The 25,177-nt window shown below is 47.0% G+C and overlaps 1 protein-coding gene across 10 annotated transcripts in view; it reads left to right on the top strand.

Moving 5' to 3' along the window:
* Nucleotides 1-23,027, top strand: part of WDR91 (WD repeat domain 91) — a 28,646-nt gene extending 5,619 nt beyond the window's left edge. For 5 of the 10 annotated variants that reach the window (XM_015134972.3, XM_077997423.1, XM_077997420.1 and 2 more), the window contains exons 6-15: nucleotides 1,429-1,594; nucleotides 7,840-7,998; nucleotides 9,646-9,839; nucleotides 10,906-11,056; nucleotides 12,307-12,401; nucleotides 12,580-12,748; nucleotides 16,596-16,704; nucleotides 17,484-17,596; nucleotides 18,900-19,097; nucleotides 21,948-23,027. In XM_015134972.3, the coding sequence (XP_014990458.3) occupies nucleotides 1,429-1,594; nucleotides 7,840-7,998; nucleotides 9,646-9,839; nucleotides 10,906-11,056; nucleotides 12,307-12,401; nucleotides 12,580-12,748; nucleotides 16,596-16,704; nucleotides 17,484-17,596; nucleotides 18,900-19,097; nucleotides 21,948-22,112 (1,519 nt within the window). In that variant the 3' untranslated portion in view covers nucleotides 22,113-23,027. Of the gene's footprint in view, nucleotides 1-1,396; nucleotides 1,595-7,839; nucleotides 7,999-9,645; nucleotides 9,840-10,905; nucleotides 11,057-11,360; nucleotides 11,418-12,306; nucleotides 12,402-12,501; nucleotides 12,749-16,595; nucleotides 16,705-17,483; nucleotides 17,597-18,899; nucleotides 19,098-21,947 lie in introns of all 10 variants that reach the window. The other 5 variants (XM_028846331.2, XM_077997425.1, XM_077997419.1 and 2 more) reach the window with 4 other exon arrangements.
* The last annotated feature ends 2,150 nt before the right edge of the window (nucleotides 23,028-25,177 follow it).

Below are 25,177 nucleotides of genomic sequence, written 5' to 3'. Positions count from 1 at the left end.
CCTGTAGCCTTCTGTGCCTGCTGAAGGAGAATTGCGGAAGAGCCTCCTGGCACACACTGCTCTTGCTTGAGAGCTTTATTTTTATTTTTAGAGATGGAGTCTCGCTCAGTCGCCCAGGCTAGAGTGCCGTGGCACAACATTGGCTCAAAGCAACCTCTGCCTCCTGGGTTCGAGAGACTCTCCTGCCTCACCTCCCAAGCAGCTGGGATTACAAGTGCATGCCACCATGCCTGGCTAATTTTTGTTGTATTTTTGGTAGAGATGGGATTTCATCATATTGGCCAGGCTAGTCTCAAACTCCTGACCTCAAGTGATCCACCTGCCTTGGCCTCCCAAAGTGCTAGGATTACAGGCATGAGCCACCACGTCCAGCCTTGCTTCAGAGCTTTATGAGTAAGGTCCCCATGGCCTCAAAAGTCCTCTAGGAGTTCTGAGCCTCCAAGCCTGTGGCTGTGCCTAGAGCTGGGGAACTGCACAGCTCTGCCAACTCTACATCCAGATATGTGTAGCCTGGATAAATAAAAACACAACCACTGTGGTAAAGTCTTGGGAAGGTTTTGTGCATTGGAAGGAGCATCTCATGTATGGAAAGATTGATAACCACAGGTTGGATGCATTCCTCAGTAGAAGCATGCACCTCTCTGATGGTTTAAAGAGGAAGGCAGATTAGAGAGAGGTATTTGACCTTCAGAAACAGCCAGTTAAAGCAGAAGCCCCAGCTGGTGATAATAATAGTAGTGGTTGAAGAAACAGAGGTACACACAGGTGAGGAAGATAGTGATTGGTGAGTCATGATGCAAACCCAGGCAGCCGGATTCCAGACCTCCACATAACCAAGTACTGCACCAGATGACATAGCTCTGGTGGTGAAGCCAGTGCTTTCAGATGGAAATAAAATGCGAGCCAAATATGTAATTTAACTTTTTTAGTAGCTATGTTAAAAAAAAAAAAAACAAAAAAACAACAAGATGAATTTTAGTGATATATTTTATTTGGCCTAGTATATTCAAAACATCATTTCAATATGTAATGGATATAAACAAAATGTTAATGAGCTATGTTATACTTCTTTTCATGCCAAGTCTTTGAATTCCAGTGTGAATTTTACATCTCTAGCACATCTTGATTTGGACTAACCACTTTTCATGTGCTCAGTAGCACACGTGACCAGTGGCTATCGGACAAGACAGCTCTGAGTTTACTGTGACCCTCAAAGAAGAGCCGCAGACTTCACCCTTGTAACAGATAAGCTGCTGGCTCCCTTTGTACAAAAAAATGATACCAAGGATAATACCACCTTAAAGCCCAGCCTCCTGGACCTGACCCAGGCCTGGTCACTTAATATCATCCATAGCCCGGGAGGTCTATGTTCTTGGTTTTCCACATCCCGTTTCAGCCCTCTGACCCTGTGGTGTGTTTGCTGACCAGTGCCATGGTGTGCAGCCAAAGGAATGCCTCCCTCTCCCAGTCACCTCGCGTGGGCTTCCTGTCCTCGCTGCTGCCTCAGAGTAAGAAGAGCCCCTCAAGGTTGTCACCTGCCCAGGGCCCTCCTCAAGCTCAGAGCTCGGCCAAGAAAGAGTCCTTCGGTGGTCAGGTAAGCACAAGTCCTGCCTCTCTAACTGTGGCCAAGAAGCCCCTGACGACTGCCTGTGCTTCCAGACCTCCTGGTCGAGTGTAGACTTATTTGCCCTCCCTTTAGAACTGATTTCTTGGGCATGTTGATGAGACTCTAAATTGACATCTCATTACCTTTCTTTCCCCTTCCCTGCCTTTACTCTCAGAAAGTGATGGTTCTGCAGGATGAGAATCTAGATAAGACTGTAGCGGAGGAACTGGGAGGAGAAGGAGGAAAATCCACCGAATGCGTTCTGGCTCCCCGCTCCATCTTCACCTGTGGCTAGACTGCAGGCACTGTGGTGTTTGAGATGCTAGGTAGATGCTTGTGCACCGATCAAGGCAGTGCCAGACCTCACACCCCGGTCTCCTGACCCAAGGGATTGCCTTCCCCTGCCTGCACTCCTGTGCCAGTTCTCTGAAGGCTGTGATGCTTCCTGGGTGAAGTAGTAGATCTGATGACAGGAAGCAGGCTTTGAAGAGTCTCCCTCTTTTCTCATAAATTTCCTATGAACTCATGAGGGCTTATGACTGTGTTTTGGTGGCTCAAGTGTGGGTTCAGGCAATTAGAATTTTGAATTTTTGGTGATACAAAAATAGTGTTTGGCTAAAGAGTAAATCAAGAATTACCTCTGAATCCATGCATTTTGCCTACAAGTTGGTATTTGCTGATTCTGCAAAGGATTTTCACTATTTCTTACTTTTATGGAAAACTGCAAGTGGATTTTTTTTTTATGTCAGCTTACGTCCCAAACGGCCAAGGGTCCTACTGACTAGTTTAACTAACAGACACTGTCAGAATTCATTACTTTCAGAAATGCCTGCAGACTGTTTATTGCTTGCATAGGGACACTTTCTCTTTGAGTGCATTATTAGTTGCAGTCATAGTCTGTGGCTTCTTCTCTTACCAGCCTCGGCGTGAGACCAGTTGCAAGTGGCACATTAGTTTGGGGCTGCTTGCTGTACCCAGGGAGGTAGGGGTCTGCCTCAGGCTGTCATTGGAATATAGCACTTGGGCTGGGTATTGTTGAGCTGGAGACACTGAGCAGGACACTGGATCAGAAAGAGCATGGGCTTTGGGGCCAGGCAACTTTACGTTTAGCTCTGGCTCCTCGTTTTTCATTGGTGCTCAGATTGCTTAAACTCACCCCAGTTTGCTTGGGATGATAATAATAGTATTTACTCCCCAGGGAAGGATGAATTGAGTGGCTAGAAGAAGAGTGCTTGGCAGAGGGTCAGCACTCAGTAAACGTTGGTAGTAGAAGTTATATTCCTGCAGGCCCTGGCCTACGTTAGTTCTGAGACCTAAAGTGCCATTAATGCAAAAAAAACTATAATCTTAGCAGCCATGAGGGTTCAGGCAGTTAAAACTCAATCATGGTTACTCCTATGAATATTTTTCTGAAATTCAAATCTTAAAGTTAGAATTCCAGTTCTGTGGAATGTGGCCGAGTAAGCTGTACTGCTTGCTTTCTGGATCTCTCACTGTGCAACATTTTATAAGTTTAATAAGTGACATGTGGAATGTTGAGTCCTTTGAAATGAGCTTGAAATTATGAAATTCAATTTCATTAACTTGAAAGAAAACATAGAGACTGCTTCTGTGGGAGTAAGCTGTGGCCATACTGTATGTGGTTTGGAACTGTGTGTCACATGGTGAGGTTGAAATGAGATTGGAAATTACTTGTGCAGTTTACAGCTAAGCAATGGGGATAAGAATGTGTGATTTGCAGTAAAACATGCCTTACCTTTCCTCTAAAATATAATGGAACAAAGATTGGGTCACTGTGTGGTATGTTAACAGAGCAGTTTGTAGTTCTTCAGTGAAGATGAAAGATATCTCTAATCTAAAAAACCCAATAGTCAGGTCACTTGTTTTTTATTAGTGGTAGATGAGTTAGATTCAGCATTAATGTTTCACTTCTAAAAATAACTAGTAGATTTGAGGTTCAAGAAAATCACAGAATTTTAGAGTTAGAGGGAAGCTCGAAGGTCATCTGGCCCACCTTCTGCTGAGTATAGGAGTACACTGTCTGGATTGATTGCCACCTAAGATGCAGTGCTCACTGCTTGTCAAAGCAGGAACATATGCATGTTAGAAAGCTATTAGAAGAAACTTCTTTATGACTTTTCCTCACGGACCTTAGCTTAGCCCTTTGGAGCTACATAGAATAATAAGGCTTATTGTATAGAATGATTCTTCCTATGTTTTCCATGCTAAGCACTCTTGTTCATCCTCCCTTCAACTCCCACCTCAACTGTTTGTCCCTATGGCATGATTTCCCCTCACATCCTGGGCCCCCTGCTCTGTGGGGACATTCTAATGTTTCAATCCCACTATTACAATTAATGCCCAAATTTGAGTGTACGATTCCAGATGCTCTCTCACAGATACTAAATGCACGGCATGGAAGGATCACTTCCTGCCATTTTGATGATATACTGCTTTGAACTCAGTACACAATGGCATTGGTTTTTAAATAAGCCACATTGCTTTATTAGTGTAGATTAAACATGTCATCTTTTTTCCTTGCTACTACCACACCAGAGCCCTTCTTTTTTTTGTACTGTTAAAGAATAAGCACACACACAAAAAAATAGGCTGTATTTTATTGTTAAATTAGCAATATTGTAAAAATGATTAGACTTTCCTATCTTAAATATAATTTATAGAGAGCGTTGTAAATTTTGCTCACATCAGCATTTTGTCTGCTTGTAATTGGTTGCTGTACCCGTTGTCATTATTACTGAAACGTTCATAGCATTATTCTTGTAAAATAGATGGCAAAATAAATGCAAAATAGATTGCTTTTATATTGAAAGCCTGGCAAATACTCTCCAGGCTTTCAATATGAGTCTGGAGGCAATTTTTTTTTTTTTTTTTGTGGTAATAACTGCAAAACTACACTTCCCAAGCCCTTCTAGGATCTCTAATTACAATAGCCAGGGAAGGCACATCCATAGCAGGCTTGCCTGGGCTGCTGCTTGGCTCACACAGCCTGTAGTTTGTACTCCATCCTTCCCGCCAGCGATAATTCTGCTCCTTTTACACCCACTTGGTGAGCCGTGGAAATTACCTCATTATAGAGATAATCTTTAATCGGCTGTAATGTAAGGCAAGCAAAGCATCCACAAACTTCTGTGTTTGTGACTCTTATTAGTGTCAAATTACCTCCCAGTTACTGAGAAGTAAGTGGTCACAACCACTGCCCTGAAGGTTTTTCCCAAGGATCTTGACAGGAAGGGGAAAGCCTGTCTTTCTTTCTGGGATTTCTGTGGTATGAGGGCCTGTTTTCTGGGTAACTTTGTTTAGCTTCAGGTGAGAACAAATTACTGGAACTTGTTTCCTGCTCCCTCTGGATGGCTGCCATCCTGGTAAGCTCTGTGAGGCTCTGGAATCCCTCCTGACCTACTCAGTCCACCGGAAATTAATGGGTATCAACTTATGTCTATCTCCAGAGTGAGAAGGTCAAATGATAAGACAGAGGTTACCATGTCTCTCTTGAACTGTAGGAGTCAGGTAGATTATGACAGAATATACTTTAGACTCTTGGGATGTTCTATTATTTGAAGCCAGCGGTTAAAGACTATTATGAGGGTTGCACTTAAAATGAAATAAAACTTTCAATTAACAGTTACTTCATCTGTCCATCAGTCCATCCATTTGTCTATTTAGCCAGTCATGAATGAGTGCCCAGCTTATGCGAGGTGTGGTGCTGGGTGCTAAGGTTACAAAGATGTGTAAGGTAGAGTCACAGTAGTAGAAGCTTCCAGAAGGGTGCGAGCTTCTCTTTGTGCAAGTGTCATTGTCCAGAGAGTACACAGTTCTGCTGACGTCTTTCATTCTCTCCAGCTCTTTACCCATACGCAAGTGCTTGGCCATAATTGTATGGATTTGTTTGAAGGTAATGACTTACATTGCATTGTGACTTTACCCCTTTTTCCTTTGTTTTGTCTTGTTTTTTTTTTTTTTTTAGCTTTTTATTTCTGAAAAATTAACAGTTGTCAGTAAGCCTTCACTTGTTATGTACATTTGTGGCTAGACACAAATTGGCCTTCACCTACTTATTAAAAAGTTTTGTGGACAATCGCATTCACCAGCTTTTAATATATTACTATCTTCTTCTTCTTCTTCAGTGACTAAAATAGATTTAAGGAGAAAGGAGAACTTCTCTCTCCTCTTCTTTAAGGAAAATCTGATAGGTCATGCTTAGGTCCATCACTCTCTTGGCATAAACTGCCCTATCATTGTAAAGGCAGTTCTTCTCTGTACCAGATGCCTTCCTTGCTATCTTGACTTGCGAAGGAAGTATTACCTTTGTACTTCTCAGTGTTTTATTGTTTGCTCTTGCTGGGGAAGTGTTACAAGTGGCTTTCAAATCAGCAAGAGGAATTTGAAACCACCTCCTTCCATCAATATTCACCAATTGAATTGAGCACTCTTTACTGTTGCTGAAGAAGGAAAAGACACCATTTATCCAGTGGAGGGGCTGAATAAGGCAGGAAGGGGCCCATAAAGTGCCTGTCTCCCTCTGTAACAGTTCCCACCTTTGTTCCCAAGGCAGAGTCCCCCTGTGACCCATGTACAGCGTGGCATACATGTAGCAGTGCAGAATGTGGCAGTGGCACCTCCTGGACTGTGATGTGACTGCTCGGTGTTTGCATTTTCAGTGATTTGTTCTTATGGGGGTTTCAGAGCCTTGTCTTGAAACAGGACACGACACAACTGCCTACCACCTCCCCAGATCTTAGCCTTGACAGCCAACTCCAACAGGCCACCTCCCCACTCCATCTCTCTGAAACTCTCTGAGGAGTGGACATTACCTCTCCGTGGCTTTTGTCCTCCCAGGACCCATACACAATTGTTATTGACACAGTTCTAATACTTCGAATTAAATGTGTTTGTGGCGGATTGAGACAGGTTTACCACCTTTTCTTGATTCACGGAAGTACTTGGAGTTTATAAACAGGCCAAAAATAGCAAATACCCTGCAGGTTAGCCATGGTTTGGTTCCAGGTAAGCTAATAGTCCTTTAAAATTTTCTTTCTTAACTGTTCCCATGGCTGCAGGATTCCAAGGACTCCATGTTAATCATTTTAAATTGTTTACTGTTGACATAAAAAATAACAAGTAGAAGAACTGGAAAGCAGTAGGTAGACTTTGATTGAGTTTCTTCTCTTCACTTAGGGCTTGTGTAGAAATGGTTTCTCAAGAAGACTGGTCTCAAACCTGAGTGGCTGTTTGCATTCATATCTCTTGGCTAAAAGTGTAAAAACTGAGGGTGAGGGTGTTTGAGCATCACAATTTGTGGGTATACACCCGGAAAAAGAAAGCCCTGCACAACAGTCTGGAAAGGTGCGGGGTGGCAGCTCCTTTTAAGAGTTTCTAGATTAAGAATAGAGACTTCTTCTGTCTATATGCTTGGGGTGGGGATGATCAAATTCATTCCCTCTTGTTATAACTTAGTTGACCCTATCACTCTTGTTATGAAAAGGAGCCAGAAAATACCAGTTTATTTCCTGTCCGATTTATCTTTCTTAATGTTCCTTGGGTTTTCAACAATTTCGGTTAGAATTTCTGGTTTTCTAGTAATCATTTTAAAACATCTCAGTATTTGTTAATATTAGCTGCTTTAGTCCACACTTGGCCCAAAACAAGAGAGGGTACTGTGTTCCATTTCCCTCCAGAGGCGATTGCTTGTTGCATAAATAATTTTTAGATTGCCCAAAAATATTGTTGCTTATAAATGTGTATAACACCAAGCATAGGCCCCGGCTTTCCTTAGTCATCACTTAGTAAGTGCTGGCTCTTCCCCCTCAACTAGACTAAATTGTTCCGATTAGATCAAGATGACATCTCCCTCCAGATGAGAGATACTGCAGGATGAGGATTGCAGGTGACCTGTCCTCTTAACAGGTAGAGGACAGAAAGGAGGAGGTCATAGCAGGGGCTATGACCTTACCTACCTAGTTAAGCCAACACCATTTTAACCACCTGCCCCCAACCCACCGTGCCCCCACCACCACCCCCTTGCCCTGCCCACTGCCTCCCCCCTGTGTCCCCTCCTGCCCACTGCCTCCCCGCCCCCCGCCTGCCCAGGGCTGACCTTACCTGGGAGCTGTAGTGTAGAGGAGCCACTCCCTGGTTCTTGCTGCTTTCCTGGCATGCTTATCATGGCCTAGGCAGATGGGAAGAGACTTCACAGCCAGCTTCTTTTCCTCTAGGGCACGAAGGGAAAGGACCCGATGTCAGGAGCCAAGGATGGGAAGAGCCTCCTCAGCGGGCTGGCCACTGGGGAGTCCGGCTGGTCACAGCACCGGCAGCGGCGCCTGCAGGACCACGGCAAGGAGAGGAAGGAGCTTTTCTCCACAACCACTTCCCAGGTATGGGGTTGTCCTGAACACCCCTGGGGACACTCACGCAGCTACTGAGGAGCAATGTGGAGGGCCTCCTCTTCTCTCCTCTGAGTCTGCTGCTGTGCGGAGTGTGCTTTTGCCTAATTGGTTTTAATGGCTTGTATTTTCGTTGTTTGGGTTCATCATTTGCCTGGCTCTTCTGTGGTCCATTTCTCCCATGCGCATTTCCCTAAGTAGGGGCCGGAAAATACAGGCCTCTGGAAGTGCTCCCAGAAGATGACTTCTGTGATTAAGCTGGCTTGGGAACCTTTGCATACTCATCCTTCCCTTAGGTTAATTGTGCTTAGCAGCCTGTCCTGGGCTCCTGGAGACCTGGTTCCCTCGGTTCACCCAGTCACTCAGACTTGCTTGGTCACAGGATTCCTTTCTCTTGTGCTGCCTGAGGCCCAGCTGCCTGCATTGCTGCACTGAGGGTCATGTGCCCACACAGTGGGAAGCTGTGGCCCAGGCCCTTCTGTGCTGAGCCCTGGGCTCTGGGGACTCCCCTCATTGGCCAGTGTGGGCCATGGCCTGCTCTTTGTGGCATTACAGCTCCTTCTGCTTCTGCCAGATACTCCTGATTGATGGCAAAGTCTAAGGTGTTTACTGGTTCTCTTGCTCAAGTCACCTTCTTGACCATTTATCTCATAACTGAGGCTATTTGCCTGTTTTAAAGGCATTTCCTCATTAACAGCCCACTACTGTGGTGACAACGGACCCTTAAGGCTCAGATTATAAGTTCTGGCATTTCAAGATTCAAGATGTGCTTGGGGGCCAGCCACAGCCCCATAAGGTCTGAAGATCCTCTGTTATTATTTTTTATTGTTGAACTCCTCATCCAGCCTCTCTGAGGAAGCACTTGCAGGAGCATCCGGACCCCAGGGCTGGTAGAGAGTGCCCTGGCCGATGCCCCCAGCCTGGATTGTGTCTGGGTGAGCACCAGATGGTAGCCAGCACCTGCTGCCCCAGGGATGCAGAGACTGGGCAGCTTTGAACCCCCAGCGGCCCTTGGGTCTCTGTCTTTTTTACTGGCCAGTTGTGTCTGCTTCTTAGTTTCTCAGTGCCCACCTTTCAGGAGGGCTGGTGGGCCTAGGGGTGCACTGGAAAGGGGCCGGGCTTACCTGTCACCCACCCAGCTTCATATCCAGTTTCTCCCCCTTGCCAGCCGTATGACTTTGGGCAAGAGATTTGGCTTCTCTTTCAGTCTTTTAGTTTCCACAGCTGTAAAATAGGGAAAATAATAGCATCTCTGTTCGAGGAGGACTAAATGAGAGAAATCTGTAAAATGCTCAGTGTGGTGTGTGGCCTGCACCACACATCCTCCCCCCTGGCCTGTTGTCCAGGCAGATGTGTGTCCTGGGTCCCATCAGCTGTGTCACAGAGAGGCCACAGCCCCCTTTCCTTCAGCGGGGCCTGTGTGGAGCGAAGTCTCCAGGAAGGGGCTGTCAGGGGGGCAGGCCCTGCACCCTCCCGGGGTGAGTTAAGCACTACCCTCGCAGGTCAGAGCTCTCCTCTCCTCTCTAATTACCGAGAGCCCCGCAAAATGCTGCGGCCTAGGCCTAGTCCCCCTGTGGTGTATGCCCTGGTGTGGGGGACCCTTTCCTGGCTGACTTGTCCCCGCCCTGCTTGTGACAGTGTGCAGAGAAGAAACCAGAAGCCAGTGGCCCAGAGGCCGAGCCCTGCCCAGAGCTCCACACGGAGCCAGTGGAGCCACTGACTCGGGCATCCTCGGCAGGCCCTGAGGGTGGAGGAGTCCGCCCCGAGCAGCCCTTTATTGTGCTGGGACAGGAGGAGTACGGGGAACACCACTCATCCATCATGCACTGCAGGTAGGTTGGGCCTGGGGCCAAGGAAACCCTGGGAAGCTCAGATTTTCAGGCAGCAAACGTGGAGGTGTGGCCAGCAGGAGATGGCAGAGAATGGGGGCTTGGACGAGGGCCACAGTCATGGCTAAAGAGTCATGGGAGTTGCTTGGAGCTGCCAGTGGGCTGGTCAGCCCATCTGCCCTTTGGGTTTTTTTTTGTTTTTTTTTTTGAGACAGAGTCTTGCTTTGTCGCCTAGTCTGGAGTGCAATGGCACGATCTTGGCTCACTGCAACCTTGCTCTCCCAGGCTCAAGCGATTCTTGTGCCTCAGCCCCGCAAGTAGCTAGGACTACAGATGCCTGCCACCACACCCATCTAATTTTTATATTTGTAGTAGAGACAGGGTTTCACCATGGTCAAGCCTGGTCTTGAACTTCCCGACTTCAAGTGATCTGCCCATCTCAGCCTCCCAAAATGCTGGTATTACAGGCGTAAGCCACCACACCCGGCCTCTCTGCCCTTTCTAGTTGTGTTTTTCTCAGTTTTAGGAACAATTTACCCTACTTTAGCCCCCCAAACTCACTCAATTTTAATTTGCTTTATGTTGGTACTTTTAGGTAAATACCTGATTTGTAATTTACCATTTGTAAGTTTTTACTTAAGCACAGTAAAAACCTTTCAAGAACAAACCCTAGTGGGGCATAATTTTCAGCTGGTAGATGGGTTTCTCGTTTTGACAGCCCTGACAGCTCTTGGGGCCCTTGGGCTGTTCTGGAGTGTGAGTCTGGAGGCTCTAAATCTCCAGAGACTGCAAGTGGCCCCAGGGCAGGGCCCTGCAACTCTTGCTCACTGCTCTTTGCCCAGAGTTGACCAAAAGGTCCACACATGGTTGGCACTTAATAAGTATTTCTTAGACAAACAAATGAATGAGTATTTCCGGAAATAGTCTATACCAGTCTTTTGAATGTAGACCGCTAGGGATTGTTTTTTAAAAACAGTAAGGAAGTCAGGAAAGCGATCATCTTGGCATTAGCGGAAGAGGATGGGGATGGAGAAGCCAGCTGACAGGCCTCCCTTTTCTCTCATCTCAGAGTGGATTGCTCTGGGAGGAGAGTCGCCAGCTTAGACGTAGATGGGGTCATCAAAGTGTGGTCCTTCAACCCCATCATGCAGACCAAAGCGTCCTCCATTTCCAAATCGCCGCTGCTGTCTTTGGAATGGGCCACCAAACGGGACAGACTGGTGAGTAATGGTGGCCTGTGGGGCCTGCTTTGCTGGCTCAGTGGAGGAATTCCCCAGGGTTCTCCACCAGCTGAGTCAAGACAGCCAAGCCAGTTCCCCTCCCTTCTCTCCATTATTGGGGATTCAGGGACACACATCCAGGACTGGCCAGAAGGCTCCTGTTGTGGGAAGGCAGTGAGGTTACCAAATTGACATTGAAATGAGCTGCAGGGGGCCTGGAACACACGGCTTCTTCCTGTCTGTGGTGGTCTGCCCTGGCGACCACCTGCCAGACTGCTGTCCCCCCATCTGTCTGTGTTTCCAGCTGCAGTTTCAGTGGGCGCCCTCCCGTGCCAGGCCCCATGGGAAGTGGCTTCCGCTGGTGAGGGGCTGGTGTTCTGTTTTGTGGTTGCCATGGGTGTTATTGTCCCCAGGAATAGTACAGTGTTCTTCCTTCTGGATTTTAGATTTGAGATAGGACTTGTAGTTAAGGAGGTAAGATTGACTTGCTGTTTTTTCTTTTACTTCATTTGTGGGGATCATACCACATAGCCCAAGATGCAAACCCTGGTTTTCTATAATTTTTGGCAGCTGAAGGGATTACCCTCATGGATGGGGACCTCAGGGCTTGCCCTGTGCCGGCGCCAGTTTGCCAAGTGAATGCCAAGGTCACACTCTACCTAATATTCCTGGGAGACACCCTCAGACCTGGGCTGCTTCTGGCACTTTCCTCTGGCACTATTATTATCTTTGAAGCTTTTCACCAAATAAGTCACAAGCTCCTGAATGCAGGGATAGCCCCTTTTATTTTTTTTCTGGAGGTCTTTATAGACCCAGAGCCAGAGCTGTCCCCTGAAAAGGCAAATGGGAGTCACCCAGGCTCCGTGGCAGTCGAAGCCAGTATGCTGGGAGGGGTGCTGGGCAGACCAAGAGTGGGAAGGAAGGGTTCCAACAGCTGGGGTTTCAAACTGAAGAAAGGGAGGATCAGAGGGCCTCATTCACCAGCCGGAACAGATGTGTCCAAGGTGACACGTCTCTCCCATTCCACAGATACTTTTTGTGGTTTTGCTTAAAGTTCAAGGTCAGCTCTCATGTCTTTGTTTAATTTTGAAATGAGGCTCATTTTAGCCAGATTTCACCCGAACTGCCTGGATGCGTAGAGGAGGGGCCTCACCCCCGCAGCCTGCCCAGCCTCGCCCCCTCTGGAGATCCTCCCTGACTCAGCCTCACTCCATGCTATCCTTCCCACCTCACGCCCCTTGTCGTTCCAGCTCTTGCTGGGCAGTGGTGTGGGGACGGTGCGTCTCTATGACACGGAAGCCAAGAAGAATCTCTGTGAAATCAATATCAACGACGACATGCCCAGGTGAGCTCGAACCCACCCCCCACCATCAAGGCCGCAGGCTGCCAAGTGTGGTCCGCGGGGCTAGGCCTTTCCCGAGCCTTGTGCCCCATCTCCTGTGCAGGATCCAGCCTCAGGACCAGAGTGCACCCTCCCTCTGTGGGCAGGTGGAGGGTCTGACCCAGGCCCATGTGTGTTGCAGAATCCTGTCTCTTGCGTGCAGCCCCAACGGGGCCTCTTTCGTCTGTTCGGCTGCAGCTCCGAGCCTCACTTCCCAGGTGGACTTCTCAGCACCAGACATCGGCAGCAAGGGCATGAACCAGGTTCCTGGCAGGCTGCTGCTGTGGGACACAAAAACCATGAAGCAGCAGGTACGGGCCTGCCCTGTGGCTCTCTCTGGGGCCAGGCACACACTCTGCATTCCCTTGGGTTTCTGAAGAGCCTCTTCCCTCTTTTTGCTTTGGTCTCCTCAGATTTTTAATAAAGTTTTAAGTGTTGAAAAGTAGTGTACTCCAACTGGGCAGATTGTTAGTGACATGTCATTCAGAATTGTGCCACAAACTTAGGAGCCGCACAGAACCTACCAGAGAGCCCCTGTGGTTGATTTTTTAGGAGAGGACTCGTGTCTCCCTCTGATATCCTGTTAACTTAGAATTGTATGAGAATTATAGCAGCAGCAGCCAGCAGTAGCAAGGACACATGCAGATTCATAAGAAGCGAGGTGACCAGACAGCCTGTGAACTTGCTCCCAGGGGACCTGGGCACCACCTTGGAGCCGAGGACCCCTTCCTTCAAGACAGTAATAGATGCTGTAGCTGCCACCCTGAGCCCCAGAGAGACTGAATGATGCTAAACTCACCTTCCAAGGCAGTGCTACTTCTTATTAAAATGATTTGTTTCACTGCTCACAAGTCATATGGCCTTTATGTTGAACACATTGTTTCCTAATGCTGCTGGAAACTCCTACTTTCAGTTGGTTCCTGTTCCAGATGTTCAGTTTGTTCTGTTCTGCATCTGCCTGTAGAAGTGCTCTGTGTTCCCTTTGGGTCTCTCAGACCTCTCAGGCCTGTCAGGGTCACACCCGAATTCTTGACCTCCACCCCTTGCCACATCCATCCCTCCCCTCATAATTTTCCTTACTTTGGCAAATGTGCCTCATCTAGAAATTTGGGATCTTGGCCGGGCGCAGTTGCTCATGCCTGTAATCCCAGCACTTTGGGAAGCTGAGGCAGGTGGATTGCTTGAGGCCAGGAGTTCAAGTCCAGCCTGGGCAATGTAGTGAGCCCTTGTCTCTACAAAAAATTTAAAAATTAACCGGGTGTGGTGGTGCTCACTTGTAGTCCCAGCTACTTGGCAGGCTGAGGCAGGAGGATTGCTTGAGCGTGGGAGGTGGAGGCTGCAGTGAGCTGATGTGGTGCCACTGCATTCCAGCCTGGGTGACAGAGTGAGACCCTGTCTCAAACAAAACAAAACAAAACAAAAATTAGGGTTCTTCCCAGACCTGTCCTTTTCCCTCTGCTCACACAGTCCATCCATAAGCAAATGCTGCCAGTGTGTTTCCAGTCTGACCACTTCTCTGCATTTCCAGGGACATACTCTAGACCTATCTCTTGTGCCCCTCTCTGCCCACTGTCCTCTCTACCGGTTTAATTCAATTCCTCTTAGTTCGTAGCATCTTGTATTTTCCTCCAAAGCTCTCATTACAATTTGTAATTATGTGTTTACTTTTGATTTTCAAGTTTTAATTAAACATTGAATACATACAAAAGCATATTGAAATCATAGGTGTATAGTATAATGAGAAGAAAAGCAGTACAGTGAGCACCCGCAGACCCATCATAGTTTATAGAGAGCATCACCAATACTTTTAACTCTTGTGTAGCCCTTCCCAATCTTGGTCTTTTTCCCTTCCAGAAAGAACCCGTCTTGATTTTGTCATACTGATGTCTTTTTTTTTTTTTTTTGAGACGGAGTCTTGCTCTGTCACCCAGGCTAGAATGCAGTGGCACAATCTCGGCTCACCACAACCTCTACCTCCTGAGTTCAAGCAATTCTTCTGCCTCAACCTCCCAAGTAGCTGGGATTACAGGCACCCAACACCACATCCAGCTAATTTTTTTGTATTTTTAGTAGAAATGGGTTTCACCATGTTGGCCAGTCTCGAACTCTTGACCTCAGGTGATCCACCCACCTCAGCTTCCCAAAGTGCTAGGATTACAGGCATGAGCCACTGTACTCTACCTGCCTTACATTTTAAAAATTACTTTACCATGTTATTACATATCCCTAAACAACCAAATTTTTGTTTTGTGTGTTTTCTGACTCCATATAAATAGAACCACAGTGTATGTGTTTTTCTAGAATAGCTTCTTGTATTCCAGGCTGTACACTGCTTCCCTAACCTTGTGACTTGCTTCATCCTCTGGCTGCCTTTGCTGAGACCGGGACATTACCTCTCCATGTAATTGGCATTCCTTTGTTGTCTTTTCTCTCTGGCTGCTTTTAAAATCTTCTTCTCTGGCTCTCTGGGTGTGGATTTTCTGGTTTTTAAGTTTTAAAATTTATTTTTTTAAAGTTCTGCTTGGGATTTGTTTTCTGAATCAGAGGATTTATGTCTTTGTTCAATTCTGGAAAATTCTCAGTCATCATTTTTTCCAGTATTGCGGTTCTCTGATCATCTCTTGCCTTCTGAACCTCCCATTCCATATGTGTTAGAACTTGCCTCTTCCTCTTTTTTGTTTCACTTTGCGGCATTCTTGATAAGAGTTTCTTCAGATCTATCAGTTTGCTAATCTCTCCTCTACTATCCCTAGTCTTCTGTTTCATCTATTTATTAGGATGGTAATTTAAATTATTGTATTTCTCATTTTTAGAGGCTCAGCTTCACTTTTTAAAACCTGCTTTGTTGTGTTTATAGTCTCTCATTTTTACCCATATTTTCAATTCCTTATTTTATTTTGTTGAACAATTGAATGTGCTTGTATGTTGTGCGTTACAAATCTAATGTCTAAAGGTTTTGGGTCTAATTCTGCTCTGTTTCTGTGGGTGCTGGCTCCTTTTGCCTTATTTTCCTGTTTCTTATGAATTGTGATCATGGTGTTTCTTGGGCTAGTATCTCTGAGAGTATTTTGAGGTTTGGGTTGGAGGTACATTTCTTTGGATTTGCATTAGTTTTTGCCAGGTTCCTCCCATGTCAGGGCTAGTTTGTGGTTATGAATTTACAGGGAGGTAAGTTTTCTTGTTATCTCTTTCTGTGAAGTAGGTTTATTTCTAGTTCATTCCTGCACTGAAGGTATAGCTCTTTGGAGTCCCAGCTCCGTGTGACGCTTTCTTTTTTTATTTTATTTTTTCTTTTTCTTTTTTTTTGATTATACTTTAAGTTCTAGGGTACATGTGCACAATGTGCAGGTTTGTTACATATGTGCGGTTTCTTATCACCTGACCTTGGGCAGGTCACACATTGTTGTCTCCAGGCTCCTGAGCTCTTCATGGGAAGCAGAATGGGAACTTGAGTCACCTGGATCTGATTAATGCCCCATAATGAAAGGCAGCTTTGGAGTGCGCTAGTTCTGTGCATTCTTGCTTTCTCTTAGTTTTGGCCCTAGAGGATTCTTTTATTTGCCAGCTCAGTACTCTGTGTGTATTTTAAATAACATTCTATCTTGCATTTTTAATTTCAGGAGGATTATTTAGGGTTCCCAGGGTTCCATATTGTTTGAAATGATAATGTTCATTCATTATGTAATTAATAGACCTTATGTTCTATGAGGTGGTTTTGTTTGCTACTATATTTCTAAGTGTTTCTGTGGGGAGCCATAGGGCAGGTTTATTAGTGTTGTCTGTCATCAAAGGTGGTTGATGAAGTGTTATTTTCTGAGAGCAATAAGACTTTTCAATGAGAATTTGCTTGGAATGCATTCTGGTGAAGTGTAGGCTGCTAAGATATGTATTATTTATTTTATAATGGAGCAAGCATGGATTATTATCTATCTTTGGAAACCAGAATAGGCACAGAGACCTTGTTCTCAAAAGAGCACAGAAGGTCCCTGGCACAGCACTTTGGCAAAGGCTCAGATCTTTCTGATTACATGAATTTCCAGATTACATAAGGGAGGAGCTGGTGGAAAACCCAGTCTGGGGCACCTGTCTGCATTGGAATAAGCAGCATGCCTGGGCTGAGTGAAGATTGCTACTGGCATTTTTGTTTTGTTTCAATAGCTCCAGTTCTCCCTGGATCCAGAACCCATTGCTATCAACTGTACAGCCTTCAATCACAATGGGAACCTGCTGGTCACAGGGGCAGCTGATGGCGTCATCCGGCTGTTTGGTATGCAAGTGTGCTCATAGCAATCCTTGATATCTCCTTAGATGTCCCAGGCATTTTTTTTTTTGCCAATGTTGGATTTTTTTTGCCAGCTGGGCCAGAGGCTTTTGCAAAACCCTGACTTCAGATGCTTGTACTAGAGCTTAACTTTGGTCAGCGTTTTCAAAACACCCGCCATAATAGACATGGGAGGGGGTGGAGCTCAGCAGTCCTTGAGTCTTGAGTTGTTCCATCTGAGTCCTTGTCACCCATGTGAAATACAGGAGGGCACACAAGAGTACTGCCATCCTACCCACTTGCTGTGGGTAGTTCCTTCTCAAAAGCGTCAGAACAGTGCTCCTTAACCAGAGGCGTACATCAGAATCACCTGGCATGCTGTGCACAAATCCTCAGGTTGGGTTCTGTCCCCAGGAGACATCCCCAGAGCCTGGGCTGGGGAAAGGCAACTGTATCTTTAAGGGATTCCCAGGGCGCCCATGGGGAAGTTACAGAGGGTAGTTTCTTGGGTGTCTTGCTAGACTTAGGGCTCTCCAGATGAGCTCCCCCCAGGGAGTCCTGGGCCTCGCTTCTGACCTGGTGAAAGAAGCTGCCTCTGAGGCTCAGAAGCAGCCTGACATCTTGGGCAGGGGCAGCTTTATGGTGCTCACTGGGTCCTGGGTGCCTGCCATTGGCCTCAGAACGGCTGTCAGCCTGAGTAGAGGGTGAGGGGGCCTCCTGCTGCAGGCAGATGCCTTCTTCAGAGCCCTGGCCAGGATGTGAGTGACGGTGTCTCATTGCCTCAGACATGCAGCAGCACGAGTGCGCGATGAGCTGGAGGGCCCACTACGGGGAGGTCTACTCTGTGGAGTTCAGCTATGATGAGAACACCGTGTACAGCATCGGCGAGGACGGGAAGGTAGGCAGCCACAGGATTCAGATAAGAGAGCACTGGGATGACATGTGGGCCGGCTGCGGGTTGTGGTCATACCTGTTATTAGCTCTGCCACCTGGGGCCTCTTTTTACAGCTTTGTTATCTGTAGAATAGGGATAAACTAGTAATTCGTCTTACAATCTTTGTGAGGTTTCAGTGAGTTCAGCGGGAGTTGGCTATCCTTATGAAAGGAAATACCAAAAATGACTCATCTTACCATAGATGGATCTGTGGGGTCTGGATTTAGGGCTGAGTTTGCTTTGATGGGCTTGGTAATGAGTGGTCCCAGGACCACTCATGGATGTGTAGAGTTTGCTGAGTGGCTGGGGACAGCTTCTTAGATGCCTACAGACCCCAGCAGAGCCCAGAGATGTAAGAAGGAAGCCAGAAAAAAAGGAAAAGTAAATGCCCCTGGTAGATTCCCTCTGTGGAGGGTTAGGAACTACGAATAGTGACCACCTCAGAAGGGGAGCTGGCAGGGGCAGAGGTGGGAGAAGGACGCCATTTCCATGTGTGCCTGCCTGGACCTTTTGGATTGGACACTGTCTTTTTATCTCTTGAAAGGAGTAACTACAAAATAAATTCTTCATTTGAAAAGTTTGGGAAAGGACTTTGACATTAAAGCTCGACTTCTTTCTTATGTGGGATGCTCAGTGAAGAGGTGGTCACAGCCAAGTAACCTGTCCATGGGGTAGGCTAAGGGATGATGTCTGCTGTGGTAAGGAGCTGAGTTTATAATGGCATCGCCCAGTGTTCAATCGATTGTATGCCTGAAACACTGGAAATATATGTGGAATGTGTCCTCTGTACCTTGTTCCTAGGACAGAAAAATCTAGTTGGGTTCTAACTCTGATGATGATAATAATAACAACAACAACAACAACAACAATAATAATAATAATAATAATAATAGGTCACTTGAAGCATTCCTCCTACTTGAGAGACCAGGGATCCAGGCAAAGCCACTTGCTGTCCCTTTTCCTCTCCTAGGGTCGGGCCAGAGGGAAAGAGAAGGGTTGGACTTTGATGTGAGGTTGCTGCCTCTTTTTCTAGATTTTCTTCCCTAAAAAATGCTTAAATCATGTTGGCCAGAGATAGGACTTGTAGACCTGTCACCTGCTTTTCTGCCTCTGGCACTTGAAAGGCTCTTCAAGGAGGTCAGCATTGTGGCTGGGGGAGGTGGGCCGCCCTCTCCAGCCTCTGCTCTGGGGTGGGTTCTTGCTCTTCCTTGAGGCCTGCATTGGCCGGCTCTGCTGAGAGCACCCTGCTTGTGCCCTGTGATTGCAGTTCATCCAGTGGAACATCCACAAGAGTGGCCTCAAGGTATCCGAGTACAGCCTGCCCTCAGACGCCACGGGCCCCTTTGTGCTATCTGGATACAGCGGCTACAAGCAGGTTCAAGTCCCCAGGGGCCGACTCTTCGCTTTTGACTCGGAGGGCAATTACATGCTGACATGTTCTGCCACAGGCGGCATCATCTACAAGGTAACTGGTGGTTGGGGGTGGGAGGTGGTGGTATCGTGGTGGGCAGGGATTCCTCCCTGGAGGTCTGGGCCATGTCCGCTGAGCGTGGCTCTCTGTCCCCGAGCTGCATGGCTGTGGAGATGCCTTTGACAAAGGATAGGCAGCGCCTAGAGCGGGGGTGTCCAATCCTTTGCCTTCCCCGGGCCATGTTGGAAGAAGAAGAATTGTCTTGGGCCAAATCTTCACACTTCTTCTTAGTGTTAGTGGGCTAACACTAGTGATAGCTGTTGAGCTAAAAAAAAAAATCGCAAAAAAAATCTCATAATGTACTTACAACACAAATTTGTGTCGGGCCTCATTCAAAGCCATCCTGGGCTGCATGTGGCCCGCAGGCTGCAGGGTGGACAAGCTTGGCCTAGAGCCTCCTTGCTGCAGGCCTGGCCAGAGCTGCTTTGCAGCTCAGGTGGATAGAAAAGATGGCATTGGGGCATGAGACCCCCATTCTCTCTGCTCATCCTTGACCAGATTCTGCCCTTTCTCTGCCTTTTTTCCTTGGGAATAGCCTGTTATAGAAATCACTCAGGAGTAGGGAGAAGAGTTGGGGAGTGTTGGGATGGAGGAACATGCCCCCAACCAGGTCCCAACTAGGTTGTTTATTTTAGTACTCTAATCTGGTATAGATTTATTAATTTATTGAATGTCCCGTGGGTCAAGTATATTCCAGTCCAGGTTTTTAAAAAAAGTTTTAAATTTTTAATTTTTGTGGGTACATCCATAGGTATATGTATTTATGGGGACCATGAGATGTTTTGATTCAGACATGCAATGTGAAATAAGCACATCATGGAGAATGGGGCATTCATCCCCTCAAGCGTTTATCCATTGCATTGCAAACAATTCAATCACACTCTTGATTTTAAAATATACGGTTATTATCGACTACGGTCACCCTGTTGTGCTATCAAATAGTAGGTCTTATTCAGGTCTTATTCATTCTTTTTATTTTATTTTAATTTTGTACCCATCCAGTCCATGTTAGAAACAGAAATTTGAGGGCGTGATTTGTCAAACCATAGTGTAAGTTGTCCACATTGTTTTCTGCCCCTCCCTTTACACGTTTGTTTTAGCTCTTAAGTCAGAGCTTATTTCATGTATTTTTAAGTGTCTTCTGTTTCACTGGTGTCACCTAGACAAATGATGGGGATTTGTGTCGTAGCCTAAGCTTCTGTGTCTGATGTCGAGTGGGTCCATTCTCAGCCTGTGTGATACTTTTCAGTTATTTGCCCAGTGGTGGTGTTTGTGTAGGATCAGAGTCCTTCAAGGTGGGATATTCTCAGCAGCTCTTGCTGCCACAGCTCATTGACCGGTCAAGGGCATGTGTTTTGGATGGCAATTTTGTGCTGGGCATTGGACCAGGCACTGTGGAGTGTATGAAGGACATATAGAATATGATCTCTGCTCTTTTGGGGTGCACACTCAGAAAGAGACACAGTAACAACAAAGGAGAGCAATGCGGAGTTGAGCAGCCCAGGGAGAAGAAAGCTGTCTCAGTGGGGACTGAGTCCTTGCGGGAGGTGGGAGGCTGTGGATTGGAGGCCTTGGAAGCGGGAGGAGAGGACGAAGAGGAGTTGTTGGGTAGATGGAGAAGAAAGCAGGTCTTGGGGCCCCACATGGGCAGAGGTGAGCAAGAGCTCACAGTGAGGCAAGGGGTACTGCCCGTGCTGAGGTGGGAAGTGGGATCCTCGTAGACTGTAATCTGAAGTGTGCACCGCAGGACCTGCGCTCGCTGTGGGTTAGGCTCCTCTTTTCTGTGGAGCTTGATTCTGTCAGTTGCCCTTGCCCTTTCCTTCAAAATTAGCTCCATCATTTCTCATAACTGATATTTCCCAATGGAGACACTAAAACGCTTTCCGTTTACAAGCCTGCTCTTATTTTATTCTCCAGAGGTTTGTTTTTGTTGCATTTTTGGTGGGCTGTTCAGTACTTTGCTCTCTGTATGGATATATGTGTGTATGTGTTTTATTTTTAGTCATGCAGCCTTTGTCATTTGATCTGATCAGTTCATATGATTGGCAGTCAGACTTGCTGTATGACCAGTTAGTTGGTGGAAAGATTTTCCTCTGTAGAATTCTTTGAATGTGAATAATGAGATCTAATTATTTAAGGAATATATTGAACTTCAGGTCCCACTTTTATAATCTATAAACAATGTAATTTATGGTTTTTGTAAGTGTTTTCTCCACGATGGCTGAAGACTGCGTTGTCTCTCGCTCACAGGTGCTATACATAGTGGTACTGATAGGAATTCGGTTCGCTCCCAGCTTCTCCTTCCCCGTTAGTGCCCTATCGCACAGGATCGCTGGCTAGCTAGTGCCTGGGTTCAGAGAGCCATGTTTCCGCACTAACTGAAGGCTCCCCTGCGCCAGCACTGTTCTGGGTGTGGCAGGCTGGCCCCCCGCAGGAGAGAGCTGCCTGAGGCCCTACTCCCCTGCAGCTTGCATTCCCCGGTATGGGAGTGAACCTTCAACCAATGAGCAGATTCATGAGCACATGTCAGGTAGTGAGAGGTGATGCTGTAGTGAGAACAACCAGTGTGCGTGCAAGCAGCACCAGCCCACAGCAAGTTCAAGGCAGCTGAGAAAATGCCTTATTTTAAAGAGCTGCTCAGGGACTTGTTTTCCACTTCAGATGGACCAGCTGTAGTTGGGAAAGTGAAAGCATTTCCTGGTTGAAGAAGTTAAACAGACTTTCTAGAAAGGTGGGCATGTGTGCCTGGCCTCAAGCACATCCTCAGGTAGGCCACTGAAAGTGGATCAAGTATGTGTAAGTGGTGTTTGCTGACACCTCCTCCTGTTTCCTGTCCTCTTGCAGCTGGGTGGCGATGAGAAGGTTCTGGAGAGCTGCTTGAGCCTGGGTGGCCACCGAGCCCCTGTGGTCACCGTGGACTGGAGCACTGCCATGGACTGTGGGACCTGCCTCACTGCCTCCATGGATGGGAAGATCAAGCTGACCACCCTCCTGGCCCATAAAGCCTGATGACCTGCCCCAAGGGCCACCCAATGAAGCAGTATTATCCGGGGTAGGGGGAGGAGGTATAGGACAGGAAAACCAGGTGCTCCACTCCATCTCCCTGCCAGTGCAGTGACTCTGCAGGGAAAGACTGGCAAGGAGGGTCAGGCACTGCCATCTTCGGTGACTGGAATGGGACCCACGTGGAGTAGGTGGCATATGCTTCCCAGAGACGGGTATCATGGCTGTGCCAGAAGTACATGTGAGACTATGGAGGAAAGCTCTGGAAGAAGGAGAAACATTGCAGTGGCTACTGTGTTGGCTCAGAAGAAATTGACAGTATTTTGTATATATATGCCCATTTTTATTTTTCTTTTTTTAAAAAAGAGAATGCTCTTATGGTCCCCTGGTGTCTCTTTCTAGGATGTGTGTCACTTTGCTTCAGTGACAGCCCTCCCACCCAGCCTGGCTCTGCTGGCCCGGAGCTGAACCTCTCCAGGCTCTCCTGTTGCTTTGCCATGGAGCCAGGTCAGCTCTCTGTCTGTTCTGCTGTGTAACAAGGTTTGGCAGTTCCTGTTTCTCTGGGCTTCAGTCAAGGCCACAGAGTTCTTTTTCTTCCCTGAAAGCTGGTAGCTTTTGTTACAGAAGATTCTCAGGATGAAGGCAGGGGCTGAGGCCTCTGCCACTGGCTTCCCCTTTCCATCCAGTGGCTGCTGTTTCCCAAGATGGGCTAAGCATTCCTTATCTGAAATGCTTGGGACAGGAGTATTACAGATTTTGGATTTTTTCAGACTTTGGAATATTTGCATATATATATAACGAGGTGTCTTGGTAGGTCTCATGTCTAAACATGAAATTCACTCATGTTTTAGATATACCTTATACATGTAGCCTAAAGATAACTCTATACAGCATTTTAAATAATTTTGTACATGAAACAAAGTATTGATTGTGGTCAAGTGTGGTATTTTCTACTTGTGGTGTCATGTTGGTGCTCAAAGTTTTGGAGCAGGGCACGGTGGTCACGTCTGTAATCCCAGCACTTTGGGAGGCCAAGGTGGGTGGATCACTTAAGGTCAGGAGTTCGAGACCAGCCTGGCCAACATGGTGAAACCCCATCTCTACTAAAAATACCAAAATCAGCTAGGCGTGGTGGCAGGTGCCTGTAATCCCCGCTACTCCGGAGGCTGGGGCAGGAGAATCACTTGAGCCCAGGAGGCGGAAGTTACAGTGAGCCAAGATCACATCATTGACCTGCATCCTGGGCGACAGAGGGAGAACACAACTGAAAAAAAAAAAAAGTTTTGGGTTATGGAGCATTTTGGATTTTGGATCTTTGGGTTAAGGACGCTCAACCTATACCTCTTTCATTGGGTGGCTCCTCTCCTTCCTCCAACTGAACATCTCTGTGGAAAGGTGACGGCTGCCTGCCCCCCTCTGCTGGCGAATGGTGAGGTCAGAGCAAGGGGGCCAAGTTGCTGCTGGTGGGCACCTGGGGTTAAGGCCAGCCCAACTGTGGCTGAGCCCATCTGTAGCTGAGCTGAGCATCAACCAGCTGTGTCCACACCCTGCCTGAGGCTTGCCCTCTCCTCCCTGGCTGGGGTGGGACCTTGAAGATGCAGATCCTCCCAGGAGGTGAGGAGGAACAAGAGACTCACTCCCCTTTTCCCTCTTGCCTTTCACAGCTGAGGCAGAGCTTATGGGGGGAGTCACTATGGGAGTGATGGGCCTGGGCTTTGGTCTCCAGTGCTTAGCAGGGGTGACCTTATCACTAAGCTGGGAAAGGCGGCTGCCACTAGTCATTTTAAGTCTCTGAGCTCCAGCCCAGTTCTGGGGGCACAAGTCTGGAGTAGGGATACTCCTAGTTACCTGCTTGTGGAAAAGCACAAAGAAACTTTTATCAAAGCCTTGGCTCTGTTCTGGGAGTTGAGGGAAAAGTAGGGAGGTATTTAAGTGGCTTGATTATGAGAAAACACCAGAGACAGTAGTAAATAGTTATTTACTGATTTTTACCCATTTCTACCCTGGTAATCCTCCCTGCAAATGAAGAAAACCAAGACTTCTTCATTTATTATTTTTCCCCATCTTCTGTATTGAAACAGTGATCTTACTTATCTCACCCAGTGACTCTGTGGGACATTTAAAAAGTGGTCATGGGTTTCATTGGAGTGACCATGTATTAATGTTTCCTCTCTTCATCTCAAAGTTTCTTACTACCTTTTCTCTCCCCTTAATACCATCTCTACAGCTTGCTGAGATGCTCTAAGGATCACAGAGACACAAAGAAGATTTGAACCTTGCACTCCTCCCATCCCACCTCTTCTCCCTCCTGGGTGAGCGCTCATCCTCAAATTAAGCATGTTGGAACTTCAGCTTATCTCTCCTTCCATAGACCTGCATGGCATCTGCCTAAGAACCCAAGCAAGACTCTTCCATTGTCTTGGTTGAGGGCGGCATAGAAGAAAACCTCTTTACCAGTCCCAGCCTCAGTTCCCAGCCCAGGCGTTGACCCTCAGCTCTGGGGAGGGCTGCACAGAGAGCCTTCGGGTACACTTCCCCACTTCCTCCTTCTCTTCAGATACCTGCCGTTATTTGCCTCTTCTGCTCCATGGCCTCAGGCCTCGGCTGTGTTCTGGGAGTTGAGGGAAGCATTTGAATGGGGAGGACCTCATAGCCAGTCCCCATTCAAACGCTTCAGGGGTTCAACGTAATCTTTTGAAGTATGTATACATTGTGGAATACAGACAATGTAGAATGATTAAATCTAGCTAACTGACATGTGCATTACCTCACATGATAACATTTTAGCTGTCGATTAAAAAAAAATCCCCCAAGCCTCCAAATGCTTTGGGTGCTGACTCCAATCTGTACAAATCACACAGTTCAGATTCCTGACCCCTGCTTGGGGCGGGAAGCATCTCTCCCTTCAGATAGCTCATTTCAGCTGGCTATGGAAAGAGATTTTAAGGAGAGAAATGTGCAAGGGGTTCTTCTGTTAAAGAAAAACTTAGTCAATGATACCTATTAAAGCACAGTAAAGAGTACCATCTCGGTAGGTATAGGGACCACTGCAATGGGGTCTTGCATGGGGG

The sequence above is a fragment of the Macaca mulatta genome, chromosome 3 (genome assembly GCF_049350105.2).
Source record: "Macaca mulatta isolate MMU2019108-1 chromosome 3, T2T-MMU8v2.0, whole genome shotgun sequence".
Lineage (NCBI taxonomy): Eukaryota > Metazoa > Chordata > Mammalia > Primates > Cercopithecidae > Macaca > Macaca mulatta.
This window is presented reverse-complemented; position numbering and strand designations above follow the sequence as displayed.